Below are 22,218 nucleotides of genomic sequence, written 5' to 3'. Positions count from 1 at the left end.
TGAACAAGCAGGGCCTGTTGGAGGCTTTGTAGTAACAAAAAGGTAGGATGACCTCTGGTTCCCATGGAAGGGTGTGAATGACTTGTCTGAATAATTCCTCCTCCAGATGACAGGGTTTTTCAACCCACTGTCTGGTCCCTATAATAATAAGTCACTTAGCTAGAGGATCTTACGTGTGGGAGCAGAGAAGGACAGGATCTTGTTCGAGCATTCGAAGCTCTCCAAGATTTCAAAGGGAATTCTGTGTGCAAAGCCTTTAGCATTGACCCCGACAGAAAGGCGGCTTTATCAATTTTTCTTTGAGGCTAGGCGCCCGTAACACAGTGGTTACTGCCTCGGCTACATACACTGAGGCTGGCGGGTTTGAACCGAGCCCGGGCAAGCTAAAAATCAACGACAACTGCAACCAAAAAATAGCTGGACGTGTGGCGGGCGCCTGTAATCCTAGCTACTCCGGAGGCTGAGGCAAGAGAATCGCCTAAGCCCAAAAGTTGGAGGTTGCTGTGAGCTGTGATGCTACGGCACTCTACCGAGAGCGACATAAATGAGACTCTGTCTCAAAAAAAAGTTTTTTTCTTTTAATTGTTCGATGATACTGAGCTTTGACTGAATGTAACAACTTATACGTGTTTGTTCTGGCTGGATTCTCTACTCTCTGTCTCCGGGATGAGACTACAGCTAGCTCTTCAGCCCTCAGTTAATTCTAGTTCGAAAATTTCAGTTGGGTTTCCAGGTGGCCTCCCCAGACACCTAAGACTACACTTCCCAGAAAGCAGTGCGTTTTTCCTCGTGCGTCTTCCCGCCCCCACCCTTGGGGAAATTTCGGACTTTGCGGACCGCGCCAAATAGTCGCCCCATCGGCTCCTGCGCGGGCGGAGTAATTGCCCAATGAGCGTTAAGGACAGAAGAGCCAATGAGCGCGAAGGCTTCTGGGTCGTGTTTGGCGTCATTGCGTCGCGCCAGCTGAGCGGGTGGAGCCTGCTCCTTTGAGGTTCGTTCCTGGCCCCACCGTCTGTAAACCTCTGCTTCATGTTTTTGGTCGGCACGTCACCCCCAAACTTCCACCCCCCATGGCGGCTAGCCTGAGGGAGCCCCCTTTCCCGCCCTGTTCTTCCACCGCGAGCAGCGACGCGGACGACGAGGGCGTGCGCGGCACCTGTGAAGATGCTTCTCTGTGCAAGAGGTGCGCGCTGGGCGCGGGGTCAGGGGCTGGCGCCTGCGACGTGAAGGCCTATTTGGGAGGCGGGCCCTCTGCGTGAAGAATATGCTTGGAGGCCACAACAGATGCGGTACTCTGCGCGATCCTCTCTTGGCTTTTGCCATTTATTTATCTGATAATTTCTGAGCTCCTGGGGTTTAGCCAGGCATGGTGCCGTTGCAGCCTGGGGTACCGTGAGTGGGAGGCAAGCCCTGAGCCAGGCAGACGTGGATTTGGCCTTTTCAGCCAAATCTCTGGAAAGACGCACGTAAAACGAACAATGACTTCAGCTTTGATAATGCGGTAGGGGGTAGAGAAGTAGTGGAGGTAATCTCCTTTGTAGGTTACATTGTGTTGGGGGTTGTCTTGATCTCAGTTGTACTCTTGGAACTCAGGCCGTTGAGGGGGAAATGACTTGTCCCAGGACCGCATTATATTTAGTTGCAGAGCCGGTAGCCTACTGCCTCCACTATTAGGTGGTGTGCCAGCACAGTTATATGACAGAGAAAAAGAGAAAACAAAAGAATTGAGTGTCATCTATGTATTCATAAAACAAACACTATTGGGAGTTTACTTTATTTCAGTTCCTTATTTTGGACTGTTTGGTGGGGGATTCCATGATGGATATAGAAGATAAGCAGGACAGACATGTCAGACACACTGGAAGTCACAAATGTTGAGAAAAAGAGGAGGAACAAATGACCTATGAAATGTATAATTACAATTGTCTGTTGAGCGCTGAGAAGTACAGCCAGGGAAAAGAGTTTATAATTTAGACAGTGATGTTTAGGCTGGGAACGAAACCTTAAGAAAATAGAGGTATAGATTAGCTGAAGGAATGCCTTCCAGGTTGGAGAAGTAGGCCTGTACCATGTAGGAATTGTAGAGCAAGGAAAACCAAAGTTTTACGGTAAGCCTTGCTCTGTTTGTAGGTTCTTGGAAACTAAGCATAGTCATTCAGAGCATCGACTCTGAAGCTATATGGTCACATTTTCCCTTACCAGTTGTGTATAATTGGGCAAGTTACAAAACCATTCGGTGCCTCATTTTCCTCATCTGAAAATGGGGGTGATAACACCCACTTTGTAGGTGTTTGTGAAGATTTTAACATTAATTAATACTTAATATTAGTAGAGGACTTACAGCAGTGTGGCATATGTTCGATGTTTGTGGTGTTTGATTAAGTAAATAAATATGTCAATATTAAAAGCTTAGCACAGTCCCAAGTGAAGCTTTTCTTCAGGTTTCAGTTGCTATTGACAACTGAAATCTATAGCGTTGCTGAATTAGAAATTTTTCCCGCATTGGCTATTTACTGAGCAAATCTAAAGTACCACTAAAATTATTGGAGAGAAATAGAATTCTCAGTAGCACAGTAGTGTTAGGTTGATTTAAATTTATTGGTAATCTTTTTTTGCAATTTAAAGGGAAGTTGGTTATAAAATAGTTCAGCCTCCTAAGAAAAGTACAGAGGAGTAGTATAAGTAGATATGTATTTCCTTGACACTCTGTTGAATAGTCTTGTAATTTCAAGTGTTCTCTGCCTCAGTTTCCCATAGTCCTGTGGGTGTATAAACATCTCAACACAGCAAAAGAAGGTTGGGTTTGGAACTGCAAAGAATGCAAAGCAGTAGTCTCCATGCTGAACTACACATCAGCATAGCTGGTAGGGGTATAAAAAAATATGTAGATGTTCAGAACCCCCCTCTAGATTCATGAATCAGAATTATCTGGGGGCAATCTCCTGGATAATAAAGTCCACAGATATTTCCATCTGTGATTTCATAAAAGGTTTTTGTACTGGGTTTTTGCTCCTGTAAAAAAACATGCATTGAGATTGTGAGATATGATAGTGAGAAGTTAAACGTCTTTTGGGTTTTGTGGTATTGTGATCTGCATCTGCACTGTAATAAACGTTTAATTTTGTCCAAAAGCCACTATATTAAATAAGGATCCCTGTGTGAATCTTGGGCAAGCGTAACTACCTTTTGAATATGAGGATCAAATGAGATAATTGATTCAAACCAGTAGTGTCTGGCACAAAGTGAAGGTTTCAGTAAATTATTATTACTAATTTTGATTTCCCTCCAGTCTGAGTATTATTTGGTTGAAGTTGCTGAATATGTAGTTGCTGCAGGTCAGGCTGGTTCCTGCTACTCTGAGTTAAAGCCATAAAATCCCTAAAATAACATTTAAAAAGCCAGTCAATTTTGGCACACCTTTTGTGTGTGGGATGTAACCGCAAGAGGGACTCTACCTAACAAAATTAAATATTTGGACCTGGTTATTTGTACCTCACTTAACCTGAAATTAATTTACTTTTTGAAAAATAAAATAAATAAAAGCCTCCCCAGGCACCTACAGTTCTGTTACTTCTGTTTGAGTTTGCTTCCTCCTTAGTTCAGAGTCCTGGGGATCAGGAGGCTGTTATCTGCCTGCTGGTTGTTGTGAAGATTAAGTGTTAAGTGCTTACAGTGTTTGGCATATAGTAGGTGCTCAAAATTGATAGTTACTGTCTGACCACCCCATTTTCATCAGCTATTATCACGAACATCACCACTATGAACTTCTATCAGAATTTTTTTTTTTTGGAGACAGTCTCACTCTGTCACCCTAAGTAGAGTGCTGTGGCGTCACAGCTCACAGCAACCTCAAACTCTTGGGCTTAAGTGATTGTCTCGCCTCAGCCTCCCAAGTAGCTGGGCCTACAGGCACCCACCACAATGCCCAGCTAGTTTTAGGGACGAGGTTTTACTCTAGCTCAGGCTGATCTCGAACTCGTGAGCTCAGGCCATCCACTCGCTTCAGCCTCCCAGAGTGCTAGGATTGCAGGCATGGGCCATCTCTCCCGACCTTCCATTTAGAACTTTTTAAATGGATATGCAGTAGAACCTCTGTAAGTTGACCACCCAAGGGACTGTAACAAACTGGTCAACATACAGAGGTGGTCAACACAAGGAACTAGGCCTCTTGTACTGATGTGTACATGTGGTGCATGTCTGATCTGTGAAAATTAGGTCAACTTGAGGTGGTCAGTGTAGAGAGGTGGAGCTATGGAGGTTCTACTGTGTTAGGTTTCTGCCTACTCATTACTTACCATGGTAGCTAACTCTGCCACCCTCTCTCCTGATTATGTCCCTCATGCTATGCCCCCAAGTCAGTTTTCCCTTTTCTGTTTCCCTGTGACCCAGCCCTCTCACCAGACCTTCACTGTGTCCTCTGAAATCACCACTCCTTAATCCACACGCGTCTATTTTCTCACCCTCTCCTCCCCATTCCCTCCCTTGGTCTTAAGCCTGAACACAGGGCTATCCTTTTTTTGAGGCCTTCTCCAGTGATGCCTCTGTTCTCTGTAGCCTGCATATTTAGGATTGGGGGGGGGGGGCGCTTGAGATTTGTGCTCTCCCAGCTGTTCCCTATCCTGTTTCTTTGAGATCTGTTGTGCCCAGCTGCGTGACTCCTCCCTGCTGTTGTCCACCTTCTGGTTTTTCACCTAATTCATTGAAGACTCGGGTGCCTGGTTCAGTGTTTTCCTCTCTACTTCAGTTCTTGATGTCATCCTTGATGGCTTCAGTGTCCATGTGGAGGATGCATCCTACACACAGTCACTTTCTTGAATGCTTTGTTTGTAATGATTACCTCTTCTTAACTGTTTCTGTCGCTTGTTCCCACCATGATATACTGATTTTCCATCCCAATGCTACACTGCCTCACGGAGAAGCAATGCAATATTCTTCGACCCAACTTTGTCTTTCCCGGCTGCTTGGTTGATTATTTCCACTACATCTGTCTTTTTTTTGGTGGGGGGACCTCCATGGTTTTCTATATCCTTTAGATCAGGCATCCTCAGACTTTTTAAACAGGGGGCCAATTCACTGTCCCTCAGACCGTTGGACTATAGTTAAAAAAAACAAACAAACTATGAACAAATTGCTATGCATACTGCACATATCTTAATTTGAAGTAAAAAAAGCAAAACGGGATCAAATACAGTCACACCGCCTCATGTGTCCCACTCCGTCTCTTCTGTTCTTTCTCAGTTGATCTTAAAGTTGATAGACCATCACTTAGCAATCCTCTTGGCAGTTCCTTTATCTCCCTTGGTGTTTGGTCAAAGTAAACCCAAAACCCTGGTTGAATCAAATTATCCATTTTGACTTTGAATACTGATGGTAGAAATCACACAGCAGGCTAGCTTGGTACTTGCCGTGAATTCATGTCACCCAAATTCACCTTTGCCCTTAATAGAGCCTGGCAATTCTAGTATGTTTTTCTGGTCAACTCACTGTCCCATTTCCCAGAATACTTAATTCAAGAATTTTCTACTTTAATCAGACCTTTGATTTACCTCACTCCTCTTTTATTCTCAAGATAGTATCACCTGTTGCTTACCATAGCAAGTGGAAGTCTTCATATAGAAATTCCATTCACTTCCCTCTCAGAAGCTTAACTATCCTTTCCTCCTATTACAGTCGTCAGTGTCTCCCAGTAAAGAGCACCAGAAACACATCTGTGGTCGTACAAATTGGATTAGTACTTTGGCAATGAGGGCAAACTCATATGTCAGAAAAAGGGTCTTAGACCTTTTAGATTTGGGTTTTGACTGGGTGATGTGAAAGAAGGTCCAGTGGAGCAGTGATTTGCTCTGGACTGAATGCTGATAGGAGGTGGGGACAGTTCTGTCATCACGTAGCCCAATTAGTCTTTTCTAGAAGGATGTTTGGCTACAGTAGGGCTAAAACTGTAATGTGTAAGGTGTGGTCACTCAGATGTTCTACATTTTGTGATTTTTCACAGTGGCCTTTTGTCTGTGCTTAGACAAAATTACCAAGTAATCTTATATCGTCTCTCATCATTGCTTTTGCACAGGGCCCCTGAATTGGTGTTCATTTATGTCTAACAGGAGAATAACATGGTCTTTGTGGGTGTACCAGCCAGCTTCCAACAACATTAAGGCCTTGCTTACTAGGCCGGCTCACAGAGGTCAGGGCTGCTTTTCTCTGCATGAGTAGAGGCATACAGGCTGTAGCAGAACGGTGTGTTAGGGGAACTTGATAAAGGATGGGGAGAGGGTGGCAAGAGAGAATTAGAGATTGTGAGAGAATAAATCATGGAAGGTCCCAAGGAGTGTAGGTTTCATCCTGAAGGATTTTAAATTTTTATTTATTTATTTTTTGAGATAGTCTTGTGCTTTTGCCCCAGCTTGAATGCAGTGGTGTGATCCTAGCTCACTGCAACCTCTAATTTCTGGGCTCAAGTGATCCTCCTGCCTCAGTCTCCCAAGTACCTGGGACCACAGGCTCCCACTACCATTCCCAGCTAATTTTTCTGTGTTTTGTACAGACAGAGTCTTGCTCTTGTTCAGGATGGTCTTGAATTCCTGACTTAAGCAATCCTCCCACCTTGTGTGAGCCTCTGCACCCACCCTTGAAGGATTTTAACTGAGAGAGCTGACATGATCTGGGTCTGTATTTTAGAGAAATCCCCAGTAGCTGTGCAGGAGAAGGGAAATGTTCTCTTCTTTCCTATGTCCACAGCTTTTGCTTGGACTCTGGCTGCTCACATAATCTACTGTAACACTTTCGGATTGTGTTACCTGCTATCTAGGCTGGTTTTTCATAATCGCAAATCTTATCTCGTTACTTAAAATCTTTCAGTTTCTGGCTTGGTGCCTGTGGCTCAAGCGGCTACGGCGCCAGCCACATACACCTGAGCTTGCAGGTTCGAATCCAGCCTGGGCCCGCCAACCAACAATGATGGCTGCAACCAAAAAATAGCTGGGTGTTGTGGTGGGTGCCTGTAGTACCAGCTACTTGGGAGGTGGAGGCAGGAGAATCTCTTGAGCCCAGGAGTTGGAGGTTGCTGTGAGCTGTGGTGCATGGTACTCTACCTAGGGCCACAGCTTGAGGCTGAGGCTCTGTCTCAAAAACAAACAAACAAACAAACAAACAAAACCTTTCAGTTTCCTATCAGCTACCAGATAAAACTGCACTTGGTTGCATGGCATACTGTACCTGTTCATGATCTGGTCACCTGATATTTGACTGCCAACTGGGAATTTCCAGTTGGATGTCTCAGAATTATCTCAAATTCACTATTCCTTCAACTGTACTAGAGATCACCTTCCCATACTCTCCTCTCTGCTGCTTCCCTCCTCCCTGTGTCAGTGAATAGGTCCCTTGTCAGTTAGGTTCACAGGTACAAACAGGTGAGTATCACCTTGGAATTGCTTTTCCCCATTATTTTATAATCAGCCAGACCTGTGGATTTAATCCACTACCATTTCAGGAATCTTCTTTCTTTCCTTCACCTCTGCTCTTATGCCATCTCAGTCCAAGCCAGGGTCATTTGTGATCTGAGCTATGGCACTTAGTCTCCCAACTAAGCTCCCCTACTCACTGTTACTTCCCTCTCTCTGTCTCACAGCGAAGCCAGAGGTGTGTATAATGCCCATTTGATCATGCTTAATGGTTTCCTTCTGGTGAGAAGGTTGATGTCCCTTCTGTGGTCTCCAGAGCCCTGCCTGCACTGCCCACCTTCCCCCAGCTCACTTCATATCACTCTTCCTCCTTTGTGCTATCCTTTCAGTCTCTCACAGGTGTTCTGTCCTTCCCTCCTTGGGGACTTTGAACATGCTGTTCTTTCTACCTGGAATGTGTCCTCTGGCATTAGTTGGAAGTCATTATCATTTTTTATTGAGTGCTCACCTTATCATAGCAGACCCAGAAGTGAACAAAAGAAAGAAACTGGAGCTCTTACACAGTGTTGAATTCAGTGAGGGAAGCCACCAGGAAACAAATGTCAGATGGTGGTGGATGCAGTAGATACGCTGGGAGGAGTTGTCATTTGAAATTTGGTGGCCAGGGAAGGCCTAAGGAGGCCAGCGCAGAGTAAAGACTTTCAGAGGCTGGGGAGTGATCCCTGAGCTCTGTGGGTATCTGGGGAAACAGTCTCCCTGGCAGAGATAACAGCTTAGAAAGGCCCTTGGGCAGGAGCTGGCCAGTTCTAGGAGCAACAAGGGCAAGATGAGTGAGAGGGAAGAGCAGGGGTGGAATCTGGGAGGCAGTGTGGACAGATGTTGCAGGTGACCTACTTGGGTTTGGTCAGGGTCACTTCAGCCTTCTCTGCTAAGAATAGACTGTAGGGGGCAAGGATGGAAGCAGGGAAATCATGTAGTGTGGCTTTGGACATGTCCCACATGAGAGAGATTGGTGCTTTCTTGGATCAGGATGGTGGCAGAGGAGTTTCTGAGAATCCATCAGATCCTGTGTGCATTGTTGATCAAAGTAGAGCTGCTAGGAGGTTCTGACAGTGGGTATAGAGTGATACTAGGGTGTAACTTTAAGGTTTTTGGCTTAGCTGAGATGGGGCTCCCTCCAGGAAGTCTCTCTGAGATCTAGCCTCTGTTTAATGTTCTTGTGACAACCTGTGAGTCTCCTTTGTCATGATCAGATTGGTTATAATTCAGAAATTCATGGTTTAATGCAGGGGTGTCCAATCTGTGTCCTGTGGGCTGCCTGATGATTTTGTGAGGACTTTTTTTGCTTATCTGTGGTAGTGGATGTTCTGAAAAGTATGCACAGACCTTTTTTGCTAATCAGCTTTCATTAGTGTTTGCTTATTTAATGTGTGGCCCAAGACTCTTTTTCTTCCTGTGTGTCAGAGGGGGAAATGGTTGGACACCCTTGGTAATGTTTATGTCTCCTGTTGGTATGCATTGGATACCAAGCAGAAATGGTGTCTGTCTTTGGGCCATGTGCACAAATAATTATTTGTCAGATGGCTAATGAAGTAACTTTCTAGAAACTGAATGTAAATGTTCAAGATGGTATTTCCTGATGAGATCTTAGAATTTTGGTTTTGTATTACTTGTCTTGAGTGGTCTATGTGTTCTAGAAACCAGACCAGGGCTTATGAGGTTGAAATTTCATTATGAAAATTACAGAAGTTAATCTGATTTCTCTAATGCATCGAAATATTTCCTTTTTGACACATAAGCAGAGCCACATCTTGAAAAGCTTTTACTAAGGACTTCGGCCCAGCACACCAATCATATCTTCCTAGTTTTGTTTCAGAGAGATTTTGATGTAAAGTATTTTCAAGACAGGTGTTACTTTCCATCCCTTGAGATGATGTGTCATTTTCCAGCTAGAACATTCTATTGAAAATAAATTAGCTATGTAACTTGCCCATCAATAGAGTAAAATTAATCATGGGGTTTTTTTGGTTTTCTTTTTTTTTTTTTAAAGGAGCAAATCAAATTTTAGAAAATATCTAGCAGGGGTGATAATCTTAGATCTAGTGTATCAATCTCACATTCTTTTTTTCCCCTTAAAATCTTAATTTTTTTTGGCAAAAGTGAACTTTTGTCTCTGCTGGCCTAAAATGAAATTATTGGACATGCCATTCACATAGATCTGCCTCTTTCTTTTTAGTGGCTGCACAGTGTTCCATAGCATAGTTGTATTTTATTTTGCCATCCTTTTAGTTGTATTTTATTTTGCCATCCTTTTAGGTCATTTAGGTGGCTCTGGTTTTGTCATCTAAATAGTGCTGTGACAAGCATTTTTGCATGTTTGCGTTTTCCTATGAAGTAGATTTCAGAGAATTTGCAAAATGGTCCTCAGAAGAAAGTATTGATGAGTTTCCCTTCCTACCTCTGGTGAATGAGTTGCTTGCTGTTGAATATTCTCAGTCTTTTCAATTATTTACCAACTGGCAAGTGGAAAATAAGCTCTCTGTAATTTGTATTTTATAATTGCTGGTGAGGCTGAGCATCTTTTTTTGTATGTATGTATGGGGTACAAGTGGACTTTTGTTACATAGGTAGATCATGTAGTGGGGAAGTCAGTAATTTTAGGTTATCCATAACCCAAATAATGTACATTGTATCCAGTAAGTAATTTCTCATCATCCACCCCCTTCCATTCTCTGGGGTCTCCACTGTTTATTATTGCATAGGAGGCTGAGCACGTTTGATCTCAGTTTTGTTGGCTCAAGAGCGTTTTTTATGTGAACGCTCTTCATATCGTTTCCTATTGGGCTGTTTGTCTTTCGTTATTTGTATTTTCATTATTGATTTGTAAGAACTCTATTTCAGACATAGTAATCCTTTACCTTTGCAGTTATTGCAGTGCTTTCTGTCAAACTGATGCTTGTTTCTTTGTTTTAACTTGTTCACTGCATTCCATAATTCAGAAGTTGTAAATCTTTATGATGCAAAACCCAACAATCTTACCTTTATGGTGTGTGGGTTTTGGCCAATTCTTAGACCACTTCCAGTTATTACAACTTTTTCTTTTAGTACTTTTGTGGTTTTGGCCTTTATGGTTAGATCATTCATTTATCTTGAATGAGGTTATAAGGTTGTAGTGTTGTAGTGTTAATTTTTTCCCAAATCATTAGCCAGTTGTCTTTATAGCAACTATTCAATGGTCTGTACTTCCATTGGTTTGTAAATGGAAGGCAGGAAGCAAAGTCTTAAGGATAAGAGACTCTATACCTAAAGACACCCTGGATTTGTTTCCCACCACAGCAGACTATGGGTGTTGCCTTTTGGCTTCATCTATCATCTGCTTACTTTTCAAGGATTAATATCTAAAATCAATCTATTGTGTAAAAGCAGTCACTGAATATTGAGTAAAGCATAAGTGGAAAGGGAACAGCAGTTATAGGAGGATGAAATGAGCAGAAGAATTCAGTCATGCTTATTGGCTATACTCTTTCATCTTTTGTGAACTGAGCCTTTTGCCCATTCTCATTGATATTGTTGTTTTTGATTTGTTGGAATTCACTATATATTCTGCATAAGAATTTTTTATTCTATAAGATATATTGTAAATGTATGTACGTGTATAGGAAAATGAAATCTTAAAATATTTAAAATAGTATCAAAATGCCATGCATGGTAGCTCACACCTGTAATCCTAGCACTCTGGGAAGCAGGTGGATTGCTTGAGCTCGGGAGTTGGAGACCAGCATGAGCAAGAGCAGGATCCTGTCTGCAAGATCCTGTCTCTACTGAAAATAGGAAAAAAACTAGCAGGGTGTTGTGGCAGCTGCCTGTAGTCCCAGCTACTTGAGGCTGAGGGAACAGGATCACTTGAGCCTGAGTTTGAGGTTGCTGTGAGCTGTGATGCCACAGCACTCTATCCAAGGCAACAGAGTGAGACTCTGTCTCAAATAAAAAAAGTATCAAAAGCAACTGTGACTAAATCTAATGAAAGACATGAAACACTTTTACAAAGAAGACTACAAAATACTGCTGAGTGAAATTAAAGAAGACTTAAATGGGAAGTATACTTAGTTCATACATTAGAAGACTTGATGTTATTAAGATTTTTATTCTTCCTAAATTGATCGCTAGAGTCAATGCAATCCTTGTCAAAATCTTGTGTGTCTGTTTTTGAAGAAAATAGTAAGTTAATTCTAAAATATGTACAGAAATCCTAAGGATTTAGAATGGCCACAAAAATCTTCAAAAGAAAAACACAGTTGGAGAACATATGCTGGTAATTTTTTTTTTTTTTTTTTTTGCAGTTTTTGGCCGGGGCTGGGTTTGAACCCGCCACCTCTTGCATATGGGGCCAGCGCCCTACTCCTGTGACCCACAGGCACTGCCCTATGCTGGTAATTTTTTATGCTACTTAATGTTAAAGACTTACTATAAACCTATAGTAATCAAAACTTTGTGGTCTTGACGTAGAGATATACAAATAGATCATTGAGACAGTCCAGAAATAGACTTGTGTGTGTACTATAAGTTGATTGTTTTCCAGAGTGGGTAAGTCAATTCATTGGAGGAAACGAAAGTCTTAACTAAAAATTCTAGATGACTTGGATGTATAGGGGGACCTCGACGCCCATCTCATGCTGTATGCCCCAGTTAATTAGTAATGGATTATAAACCTACACATAAAAGCAAAAATCATAAAGCTTCTATATGAAAACATAGGAAATTATCTTTGTAACCTTTGGTGAGCAAAAATTTTATAGGTAGAACACAAATCACTATATGGGTGTTATGTTAGATACGGGACACTGATCCAGGGGAACTTTGTAATTGGATTCCCCTGTACATTTCGCCCTCCTGTCATCCCTTTCTAATTAGGCTTATGCCTGATATTCAGTGACTGCTTATAACAGAAACCAATTTTAGATTGTGTTAATTGTTGTTAAGTAAGTAGATGTTAGATGAAGCCAAAAGGCAGCACCCATAGTCTACTGTGGGCTGGAGTTGTAGTCTGTGAGTCTTTCTAGCTATTGAGGCTCAGTTTTGTAGTTGATTCTGCACTCCAGTTATGGGAGATCTATGTAGGAAAGTGGCAGACCTCGTAGGAAGGGAAACAAATCCAAGATATCTTTAGGTACAGAATCGCTTGCCTATAAGACTTTGCTTCCTGTCTTCCATTTATAAACCAGGAATAAAACCAGCGGGAAATGGAAAATAAAAATGAAAGTAAAAGATGTAGAACTACAATAAAATGAAAGTTGGAGGTGGTAAAATATCTTAAAGACCACAAGCAGTATGCAGCTAAAATTGCATACATGAAATTTTTTTTTTCCTGCTAGAATGTCTTTTATTTATTTATTTATTTATTTGCAATTTTTGGCCGGGGCTGGATTTGAACCCGCCATCTCTGGCATATGGAGGCCAGCGCCCTACCCCTTTGAGCCACAGGCACCGCCCCTATTTTTTTTTTTTTTTTTTTTTCATTTATGTTTGGGGATTCATTGAGGGTACAAGAAACCAGGTTATACTGATTGCATTTCTTAGGTAAAAACCCTCTTATAATCATGTCTTGCCCCCAAAAGGTGTGGTGCACACCAAGACCCCACCCCCTTGCTCCTTCCCTCTCTCTGCTCTATCTTTTCCCACTCCTCCCTCCTCTCTCTCTTTGCTCTCCCCTTTCCCCATCCCCACTGTGTCATTAACTGTCATTAATTGTTCTCATATCACAATTGAATACATAGGAGTCATGCTTCTCCATTCTTGTGATGCTTTACCAAGAATAATGTGTTCCACTTCCATCCAGGTTAATACAAAGGCTGTAAAGCCTCCATTTTTTTTAATGGCTGAATAGTATTCCATGGTGTACATACACCACAGCTTGTTAATCCATTCCTGGGTTGGTGGGCATTTAGGCTGTTTCTACATTTTGGCGATTGTAAATTGAGTTGTAGTAAATAGTCCAGCTCAAGTGTCCTTGTGATCAAAGGATTTTTTTTCCTTCTGGGTAGATGCCCAGTAATGGGATTGCAGGATCAAATGGGAGGTCTAGCTTGAGTTCTTTGAGGGTTCTCCATACTCCCTTCCAAAAAGGTTGTAGTAGTTTGCAGTCCCACCAGCTGTGTAAGAGTGTTCCCTTCTATCTACATCCATGCCAGTATCTGCAGTTTTGAGATTTTGTGACGTGGGCCATTCTCGCTATCTCAGGGTGGTTTTGATTTGCATTTCTCTAATAGATAGGGATGATGAACATTTTTTCATATGTTTTTTAGCCATTCGTCTGTCTTCTTTAGAGAAGATTCTATTCATGTCTCTTGCCCATTGATATATGAGATTGTTAGTTTTTTTCATGTGGATTAATTTGAGTTCTCTGTAGATCCTAGTTATCAAGCTTTTGTCTGATTCAAAATATGCAAATATCCTTTCCCATTGTGTAGGTTGTCAATTTGCTTTGGTCGTTGTCTCCTTAGCTGTACAGAAGCTTTTCAGTTTAATTAAGTCTCATTTGTTTATTTTTGTGGTGGTTGCAATTGCAGTATCCCACAGGTTTTGGTAGCTTGTGTCTTCATTGTTGTTGTGCTCAAGGAAGTTAATGATTTCCTGTTTTATTTCTTCCTGCACCTAGCTGTCTTTCAGCATAAGGTTAATTTCCATGCCTTTGTGTTGGAGTTTAGTTCCACCTTTAGTGCCTTGTGGTCTGAGAAGATACAAGGTAAAATTTCAATTCTTTTGATTCTGTTGAGGTTTGTTTTGTGTCCTAGGATATGATCAATTTTGGAGAATGTTCCATGGGGCGGTGAGAAGAATGTATATTCTTTATCTTTGGGATGGAATGTTCTATATCCATCTATAAAGCACATTTCTAGGGTCTCATTTAAGTCCCTTATATCTTTGTTTAATTTCTGTTTAGAGAATCTGTCCAGCTCTGTAAGAGGAGTGTTAAAGTCCCCTGTATTATAGTATTATAGGCTATCATATTGCCCAGACTGAGTAAAGTCTGTTTCAAAAATCTGGGAGCATTTAAATTGGGTGCATAAATATTTAGAATTGAAACGTCATCTTGTTGTATTTTTCCCTTGATCAATATAAAGTGACCATCTTTGTCTTTTTTGACTTTAGCTGCTTTAAATCCACATATATCTGAAAATAAGATTGCAGCTCCTCTTTTCTTATAAATTCCATTTGCCTGAAAATTTGTCTTATGACCCTTAACTCAGAGTTTTAATTTGTCTTTTGAAGCTATGTGTGTTTCCTGCAGACAGCAAATGGATGGCTTGTGTTTTTTGGTCCAGTCAGCCAATCTATGTCTCTTCAGTGGGGAATTCAAGCCATTGACATTTATTGAGATAATTGATAAGTGTGGTAGTGTTCTATTCTTCTTACTTTGTGCGAGTCCATTGCTTAGTTTTATCTTTTGCATCAGTGTGGAAGTTAGCTTCTGTCCTTTAATTTCTGAGTTCTTACTTTGCTGCTGATCCATGGTGATGGTCAGTGTGCAGAACAGGTTAAAACATTTCCTATAGAGCTGGTCTTGTGGCGAATTTCCTCAGTGTTTGTATATCAGTAAATGATTTGATTTCTACATCAATTTTAAAGCTTAGCTTAGCAGGATATAGAATTCTAGGCTGGAAATTATTCTGTTTAAGCAGATTAAAGATAGATGACCATTGTCTTCTTGCTTGGAAAGTTTCATTAGAGATGTCTGCAGACACCAAATAATAGGGGTAGAAACACTAGCAAAAATGAAGTTCTAATTGTTGCAAAAGGGCAACAATGGAAAAAATTGTATTAAACTAGAAAAATGAAGAAAAGGAAGAGAAAAAAAAAGAAAAATCTATAGGGAAAATGTTGAAATAAAAAAAAAAGTAAAAAACAAAACCAAAAACAAAGCAGTATATATATCTTGCTGGATATTGTCTGGGCAACAGATAATCTTCTGGGGTATGAGATGTTAATCACAATGCTGGTACAACTGTATGAGATGGAGACTGGAGGCCTCTGCTGATTTCTCAAACCTCACAGGGTGGAGGGCCTAAATCTCTCTTAAGCCAGCTTAAAAGGCACTTTAAACTGCTAACCTTGGCTAAGCAGAAGCTTTCGCAGCACCTGTCACTGGGATCACTCCTGAAGTGGCTATCCACTTACCCAGTGTGTCAAAAGCTGTCTCACTGTATGCCCCTGAGGGCTAAAGCTTTAAGGTGTTTCAGTCCCCGCCTTTAGGCTGCCAGTCACTAGATTACTCGCTCCCGCCCAATCCTTGCTCTGCAACCCTGAGGGTGGAGCTTGCTGTGTCACTTCTCCCACAATGGCTCTGCGGGGCCCACAACCGAACACTATTAGCTCCGTCTGGCTCAGTGGCTCAGTCTGGGGCCCTAGACAATGCTTAAAGTTCTCCGCACTCTTGCTCAAGTTCTCCCAAGGTAGTTCAACTGAGTGCCAAGTCCAGAAACACCAAAACAGCTCACAGGTAAGGCCTTTCCAGTTTGCAGTCTCACTGCTGCTGTACTTATAGCTGCTGGTGGGATTAGACCAAGTGAACACACACACCACTTGCCAGTTCTCCACTGCTTTTGTCCTCCTCATGGGGTCCAGAGGTCCACACTGACTCCCTGTGTCCCCAAAGGGATGTTTCTGGGCAGATCCCACAAGCCAGAGATGCCTGGAGTCTTCTCTCCCTAGACTTTACTGAGTCTAGTTGCAAGGAAGCTGTTATTCGGCCGCCATCTTACTCCTCTCCCCACCCCCCCATACTTGAAATTTTAAAGCTAAGAATAGTTGATTTTTGCAATTATGAATATTTATGGTCATATATTTTGTTTAGTGGACCATGTACACCATGGTGATCCCATAAGATTATAAAGGAGCTGAAAAGGGCTGTGCCTGTGGCTCAGTGGGTAGGGCACCATCCCAAATACTGAGGATGGCAGGTTTGAACTTGGCCCTGGCCATACTGCAACAAAAAAAATAGCCAGGGGTTGTGGCGGGCACCTGTAGTCCCAGCTACTTAGAAGACTGAGGGAAGAGAATTGCCTAAGTACAGGATTTGGAGGTTGCTGTGAGCTGTGATGCCACAGCACTCTACTGAGGCACGCTATGATGATAAAGTGAGACTGCCTCTTAAAAAAAAAGGCTGAAAAATTCCTGTCACTACTATGTACAGTGCATAATACTTAAAAATTATAATAAATAACTGATAGTGGTTTATGTAGGTATTACACTGATTATTTTGGAATATATACCTTATACTTAAAACAATGCTGATTGTAAAATAGCCTTAGGCAGGTCCTTCAGGAGGCATTTCAGAAGAAAGCACTGTTAGCAGAGGAGATGACAGCTCTGTGCATGTTTCTGCCCCTGAAGACCTTTTAGTGGCACAAGATGTGCAGTTGGAAGACAGTGATATTGATGACTCTGACCCTATGTATGCCTAGGCTAATGTACATATTTGTGCCTGATTTTAACAAAATTTAAGAAATGAAAAACATAAAATGTAAAAATAGAAGATGTTTTTAAAATTTGGATATAAAGAAGCATATTTTTGTACAGCTGTACAGTGTGTTTTTGTTTTAAGCTAAGTGTTATTACAAAACAGTCCAAAAGATTAAAAATTTAAAGTTTATAAAGTAAAAATGTCACAGTAAGCTAAGGTTAATTTATTATGGAAGAAAAAGTTTTGTTTTATAAATTGAGTGTAGCCTAAGTGTGTAGTGTTTATAAAGTCTATAGTAGTGGACAGTAACATCCTGTGTCTTCACTTCACTCACCACTCACTCACTGAATCACCCAGCGCAACTTCTAGTACTGCAGGCTCCATACAAGTGTACCATTTTTTATCTTTTATTTTATTTTATTTTAATTTTTTTTATCATTAATTCATAGCTGTGTACATTAGTGCAACCAAGGGGTACAATGTGCTGGTTTCATATACAATATGAAATATTCTCATCAGACTGTTCAGCGTAGCCTTCATGGCATTTTCTTAGTTATTGTATGTAGACATTTGTATTCTGCATTTAGTAAGTTTCGCCTGTACCTATTCTAAGATGCACGGTAGGTGTGGCCACACCCATTACCCTTCCTCTATCCTAACCTCCCCCCTCCCTTCCCCTTCCTTGGCCCTTTCCCCATAGTCTTGTGCTATAGTTGGATTATAGCCTTTATATGAAAGCTATAAATTAGCTTCATAGTAAGACTGAGAACATTGGATACTTTTTCTTCCATTCCTGAGATACTTTGCTAAGAAGAATATGTTCCAGCTCCATCCATGTAAACATGAAAGAGGTAAAGTCTCCATCTTTCTTTAAGGCTGCATAATATTCCATGGTATACATGTACCACAATTTGCTAGTCCATTCGTGGGTCGATGGGCACTTGGGCTTCTTCCATGACTTAGCAATTATGAATTGGGCTGCAGTAAACATTCTGGTACAGATGCCTTTGTTATGTTGTGATTTTTGGTCTTCTGGGTATAAACCTAGTGAAGGAATTATAGGATCGAGTGGCAGGTCTATTTTTAGGTCTATAAGTATTCTCCAAACATCCTTCCAGAAGGAACGTATTAGTGTGCATTCCCACCAGCAGTATAGAAGTGTGCCCTTTTCTCCACATCCACGCCAACTTCTCTGGTTTTGGGATTTTGTTATGTGGGCTACTCTTACTGGAGTTAGGTGATATCTCAGAGTAGTTTTGATTTGCATTTCTCTGATGATTAAGGATGATGAGCTTTTTTTCATGTGTTTGTAGATCGTGCATCTGTCTGCTTTAGAAAAGTTTCTCTTCAAGTCCCTTGCCCACCCTGAGATGGGATCACTTGTTCTTTTCTTGCTAATATGTTTGAGTTCTCTGTGGATTCTGGTTATTGGACCTTTATTGGAGGTATTACCTGCAAATATTTTCTCCCATTCTGAGGGCTGTCTGCTTGCTTTACTTACTATGTTCTTGGCTGTGCAGAAACTTTTCAATTTGATCAGGTCCCAGTAGTGTATTTTTGATACTGCTTCAATTGCCTGGGGAGTCCTCCTCATAAAATATTCACCCAGGCTGATTCTTTCGAGAGTTTTCCCTGCACTTTCTTCAAGTATTTTTATAGTTTCATGTCTTAAGTTTAAATCTTTTACCCAGTGAGAGTCTATCTTAGTTAATGGTGAAAGGTGTGGGTCCAGTTTCAATCTTTTACAGGTTGCCAGCCAGTTTACCCAACATCATTTGTTAAATAGGGAGTCTTTTCCCTATTGAATGTTTTTAATTGGCTTGTCAAAGATCAAATAACGGTTAAGTGGCTGGATTCATCTCTTGGTTCTCTATTCTGTTCCAGACATCTACTTCTCTGTTTTTGTGCCAGTACCATGCTGTTTTGATCACTATCGATTTATAGTACGGTCTCAAGTCTGGTAGTGTAATTCCTCCTGCTTTGTTTTTATTGCTGAGTAATGTTTTGGCTATTCGAGGTTTTTCTGATTCCATATAAAACAAAGTATTATTTTTTCAACATCTTTAAAGTATGACAATGGAGTTTCAATAGGAATTGCATTAAAATTATATATAGCTTTGGGTAGTATAGACATTTTAACAATGTTGATTCTTCCCAGCCATGAGCATGGTATGTTTTTCCATTTGTTAACATCTTCAGCTATTTCTTTTCTTAAAGTTTCATAGTTCTCTTTGTAGAGATCTTTCATGTTCTTTGTTAGGTATACTCCCAAATATTTCATCTTCTTTGGCACTACTGTGAAAGGAATAGAGTCCTTGACTGTTTTTTCAGCTTGGTTGTTGTTGGTATATATAAAGGCTATAGATTTATGGGTGTTGATTTTGTAGCCTGAGACATTGCTGTATTCCTTGATCACTTCTAAAAGTTTTGTAGTAGAGTCCCTAGTGTTTTCCAGATATCCGATCATATCATCTGTGAAGAGTGAAAGTTTGATCTCTTCTGGACCCTATGTGGATACCCTTGATCGCATTTTCTTCCCTAATTGCAATGGCTAAAACTTCCATTATAATGTTAAAGAGCAATGGAGACAATGGGAAACCTTGCCTGGTTCCTGATCTAAGTGGAAATGATTTCAATTTAACTCCATTCAATACGATATTGGCTGTGGGTTTGTTGTAGATGGCCTCTATTAGTTTAAGAAATGTCCCTTCTCTACCAATTTTCTTAAGTGTTCTGATCATGAAGGGATGCTGGATATTATAAAAAGCTTTTTCTGCATCAATTAAAAGAATCATATGGTCCTTATTTTTTAGTTTGTTTATGTGTTGAATTACATTTATAGATTTACGTATATTGAACCAGCCTTGAGACCCTGGGATAAATCCCAGTTGGTCATGGTGTATAATTTTTTTGATGTGTTGTTGGATATTGTTTGTGAGGATGTTATTGAGTATTTTAACATCAATATTCATTAGTGATATTGGTCTGTAATTTTCTTTTCTTGTTGGGTCTTTCTCTGGTTGGGGATCAAGGTGATGTTTGCTTCGTAGAATGTGTTGGGTAATATTCCTTCTTTTTCTATATTTTGGAAGAGGTTTAGTAATATAGGTACTAGTTCTTCTTTGAAGGTTTGGTAGAATTCTGACGCAAAGCCATCTGGTCCTGGGCTTTTCTTTTTAGGGAGATTTTGTATAGTTGATGCTATTTCAGAACTTGATATAGGCCTGTTCAACATTTCCACTTCGTTCTGGCTAAGTCTTGGTAGGTGGCGTACTCCAGGTATTGGTGTATTTCTTTCAGATTTTCATATTTCTGAGAGTAGAGTTTCTTGTAATATTCGTTAAGGATTTTTTGAATTTCTGAGGGGTCTGTTGTTATTTCATCGTTACCATTTCTGATTGTTGAAATTAGAGATTTTACTTTTTTTATCCTGGTTAGGTTGGCCAAAGGTTTATCTATTTTATTGATCTTTTCAAAAAACCAATTTTTGGATTTATTGATCTGTTGTATAATTCTTTTGTTTTCAGTTTCGTTTAATTCTGCTCTAATTTTGGTTATTTCTTTTCTTCTATTGGGTTTGGGGTTGGAGTGTTCTTCCTTCTCCAGTTGCTTGAGATGTCCCATTAAGTTATTAACTTCCTCTCTTTCCGTTTTCTTGAGGAAGGCTTGCAGTGCTATAAATTTCCCTCTTAGGACTGCCTTTGCAGTATCTCAGAGGTTCTGATTAGTCGTGTCTTGATTGTTGTTGTTTTCCAAAAATTGGGTGATTTCCTTCTTAATCTTGTCTATAACTCATCTATCCTTCAGCATGAGGTTGTTTAGCTTCCATGTTTTTGTATGGGTATGCAGGTTCCTGTTGTTATTGAGTTCAACTTTTATTCCATGATGATCTGAGAAGATGCAAGGAATAATTTCTATTTTTTTTAAATTTGCTGAGGTTAGATTTGTGGCCTAGGATGTGGTCGATTTTGGAGTATGTCCCGTGGGCTGATGAGAGGAATGTATATGCAGTTTTGTTGGGATGAAATGTTCTGTAGATGTCTGTTAAGTCCAGATGTTGAATGGTTAAGTTTAAATCTAAAATTTCTTTGCTTAGCTTCTTTTTGGAGGATCTGTCCAGCACTGCTAAAGGGGTGTTAAAATCTCCAACTACTATGGAAGTGGAGGAAATCAAGTTGCTCATGTCTGTTGGAGTTTCTCTTATAAATTGAGGTGTGTTCTGGTTGGGTGCATAAACATTAATAATTGAAATCTCATCATATTGAGTATTACCTTTAACAAATATGAAGGGTCCATCCTTATTTTTCCTTATTTCGGTTGGTTTAAAGCATATTGCGTCTGCGAATAGGATAGCAATGCCTGCTTTTTTCTGCTTTCCATTTGCCTGGAGTATTGATGACCATCCCTTCATCTTGAGTCTATATTTGTCTTTTAATGTAAGATGCGATTCTTGTATGCAGCAGATATCTGGCTTGAGTTTTTGTATCCAGTCAGCCAACCTGTGCCTCTTTAGAGGGCAATTTAAACTATTCACATTAATTGAGAATATTGATAAGCCTTTCGAGAGTTCGGTGGACATTTTTAATTCTTTTGTGACTGTGGAAGTTGGAATTTGATCAGAATTTTCTGGGTGGGTTTAGTGTTGTGGTAGGGGATTACGCTTGTCTTTATGGAGGATAGGTATGAAAATATCCTGGAGAACTGGTTTAGTTATGGCAAATTTCTTCAACATGTGAATGTCATTGAAATATTTAATTTCTCCATCATAAATGAAACTCAGTTTAGCTGGGTACAGGATCCTAGGTTGAAAGTTATTTTGTTTTAGGAGATTAAAAGTCGATGACCATCCTCTTCTAGCTTGAAAGGTTTCAGCAGAGAGATCTGCAGTTATTCTAATATTCTTGCCCTTGTAGGTGATGGTTTTCTTTCATCTGGCTGCTTTCAGAATTTTCTCCTTTGTATTAACTTTACTGAAATTGATTATGATGTCTCTGGGGGATTTCTTATTTGGGTTGAGATGTGCTGGAGTTCTGAAACTGTCTGCTATCTGAATTTCAGAATCTCTTGGCATGTCTGGAAAGTTCTCCTTCATAATCTCATGGAGAAGAGACTCTGTGCCTTGTGAAGTCACTTCGTCACTTTCGGGGATCCCTATAAGACGAATATTGGTTTTCTTCGAATTGTCCCAGAGCTCTATGAGAGAGTGATCTGTTTTTGCACTCCATTTCTCTTCCTCTTTGAGAGTTTGGGAGTGTTCGAAAGCTTTGTCTTCAATGTCAGAAATCCTTTCTTCTGCTTGCTCCATTCTGTTGCTGAGGGATTCTACTGTGTTTCTCAGATCTTTGAGGGCTGCAGCTTCTT

The 22,218-nt window shown here is 40.6% G+C and overlaps 1 protein-coding gene across 2 annotated transcripts in view; it reads left to right on the top strand.

Annotated features, from left to right (window-relative positions):
- The first annotated feature begins 958 nt into the window (after positions 1-958).
- Positions 959-22,218, top strand: part of LCMT1 (leucine carboxyl methyltransferase 1) — a 96,737-nt gene continuing 75,477 nt past the window's right edge. Inside the window, exon 1 of one of the 2 annotated variants that reach the window (XM_053556554.1) lies at positions 959-1,183. In XM_053556554.1, coding sequence (XP_053412529.1) covers positions 1,071-1,183 — 113 coding nt within the window. In that variant the 5' untranslated portion in view covers positions 959-1,070. The remainder of the gene's footprint in view (positions 1,184-22,218) is intronic. The other variant, XM_053556555.1, reaches the window with a different exon arrangement.

This window comes from Nycticebus coucang, chromosome 12, assembly GCF_027406575.1.
Source record: "Nycticebus coucang isolate mNycCou1 chromosome 12, mNycCou1.pri, whole genome shotgun sequence".
NCBI lineage: Eukaryota > Metazoa > Chordata > Mammalia > Primates > Lorisidae > Nycticebus > Nycticebus coucang.
Note: the sequence above shows the minus strand (reverse complement) of the source record. Positions and strands in the feature narration are given on the sequence as shown.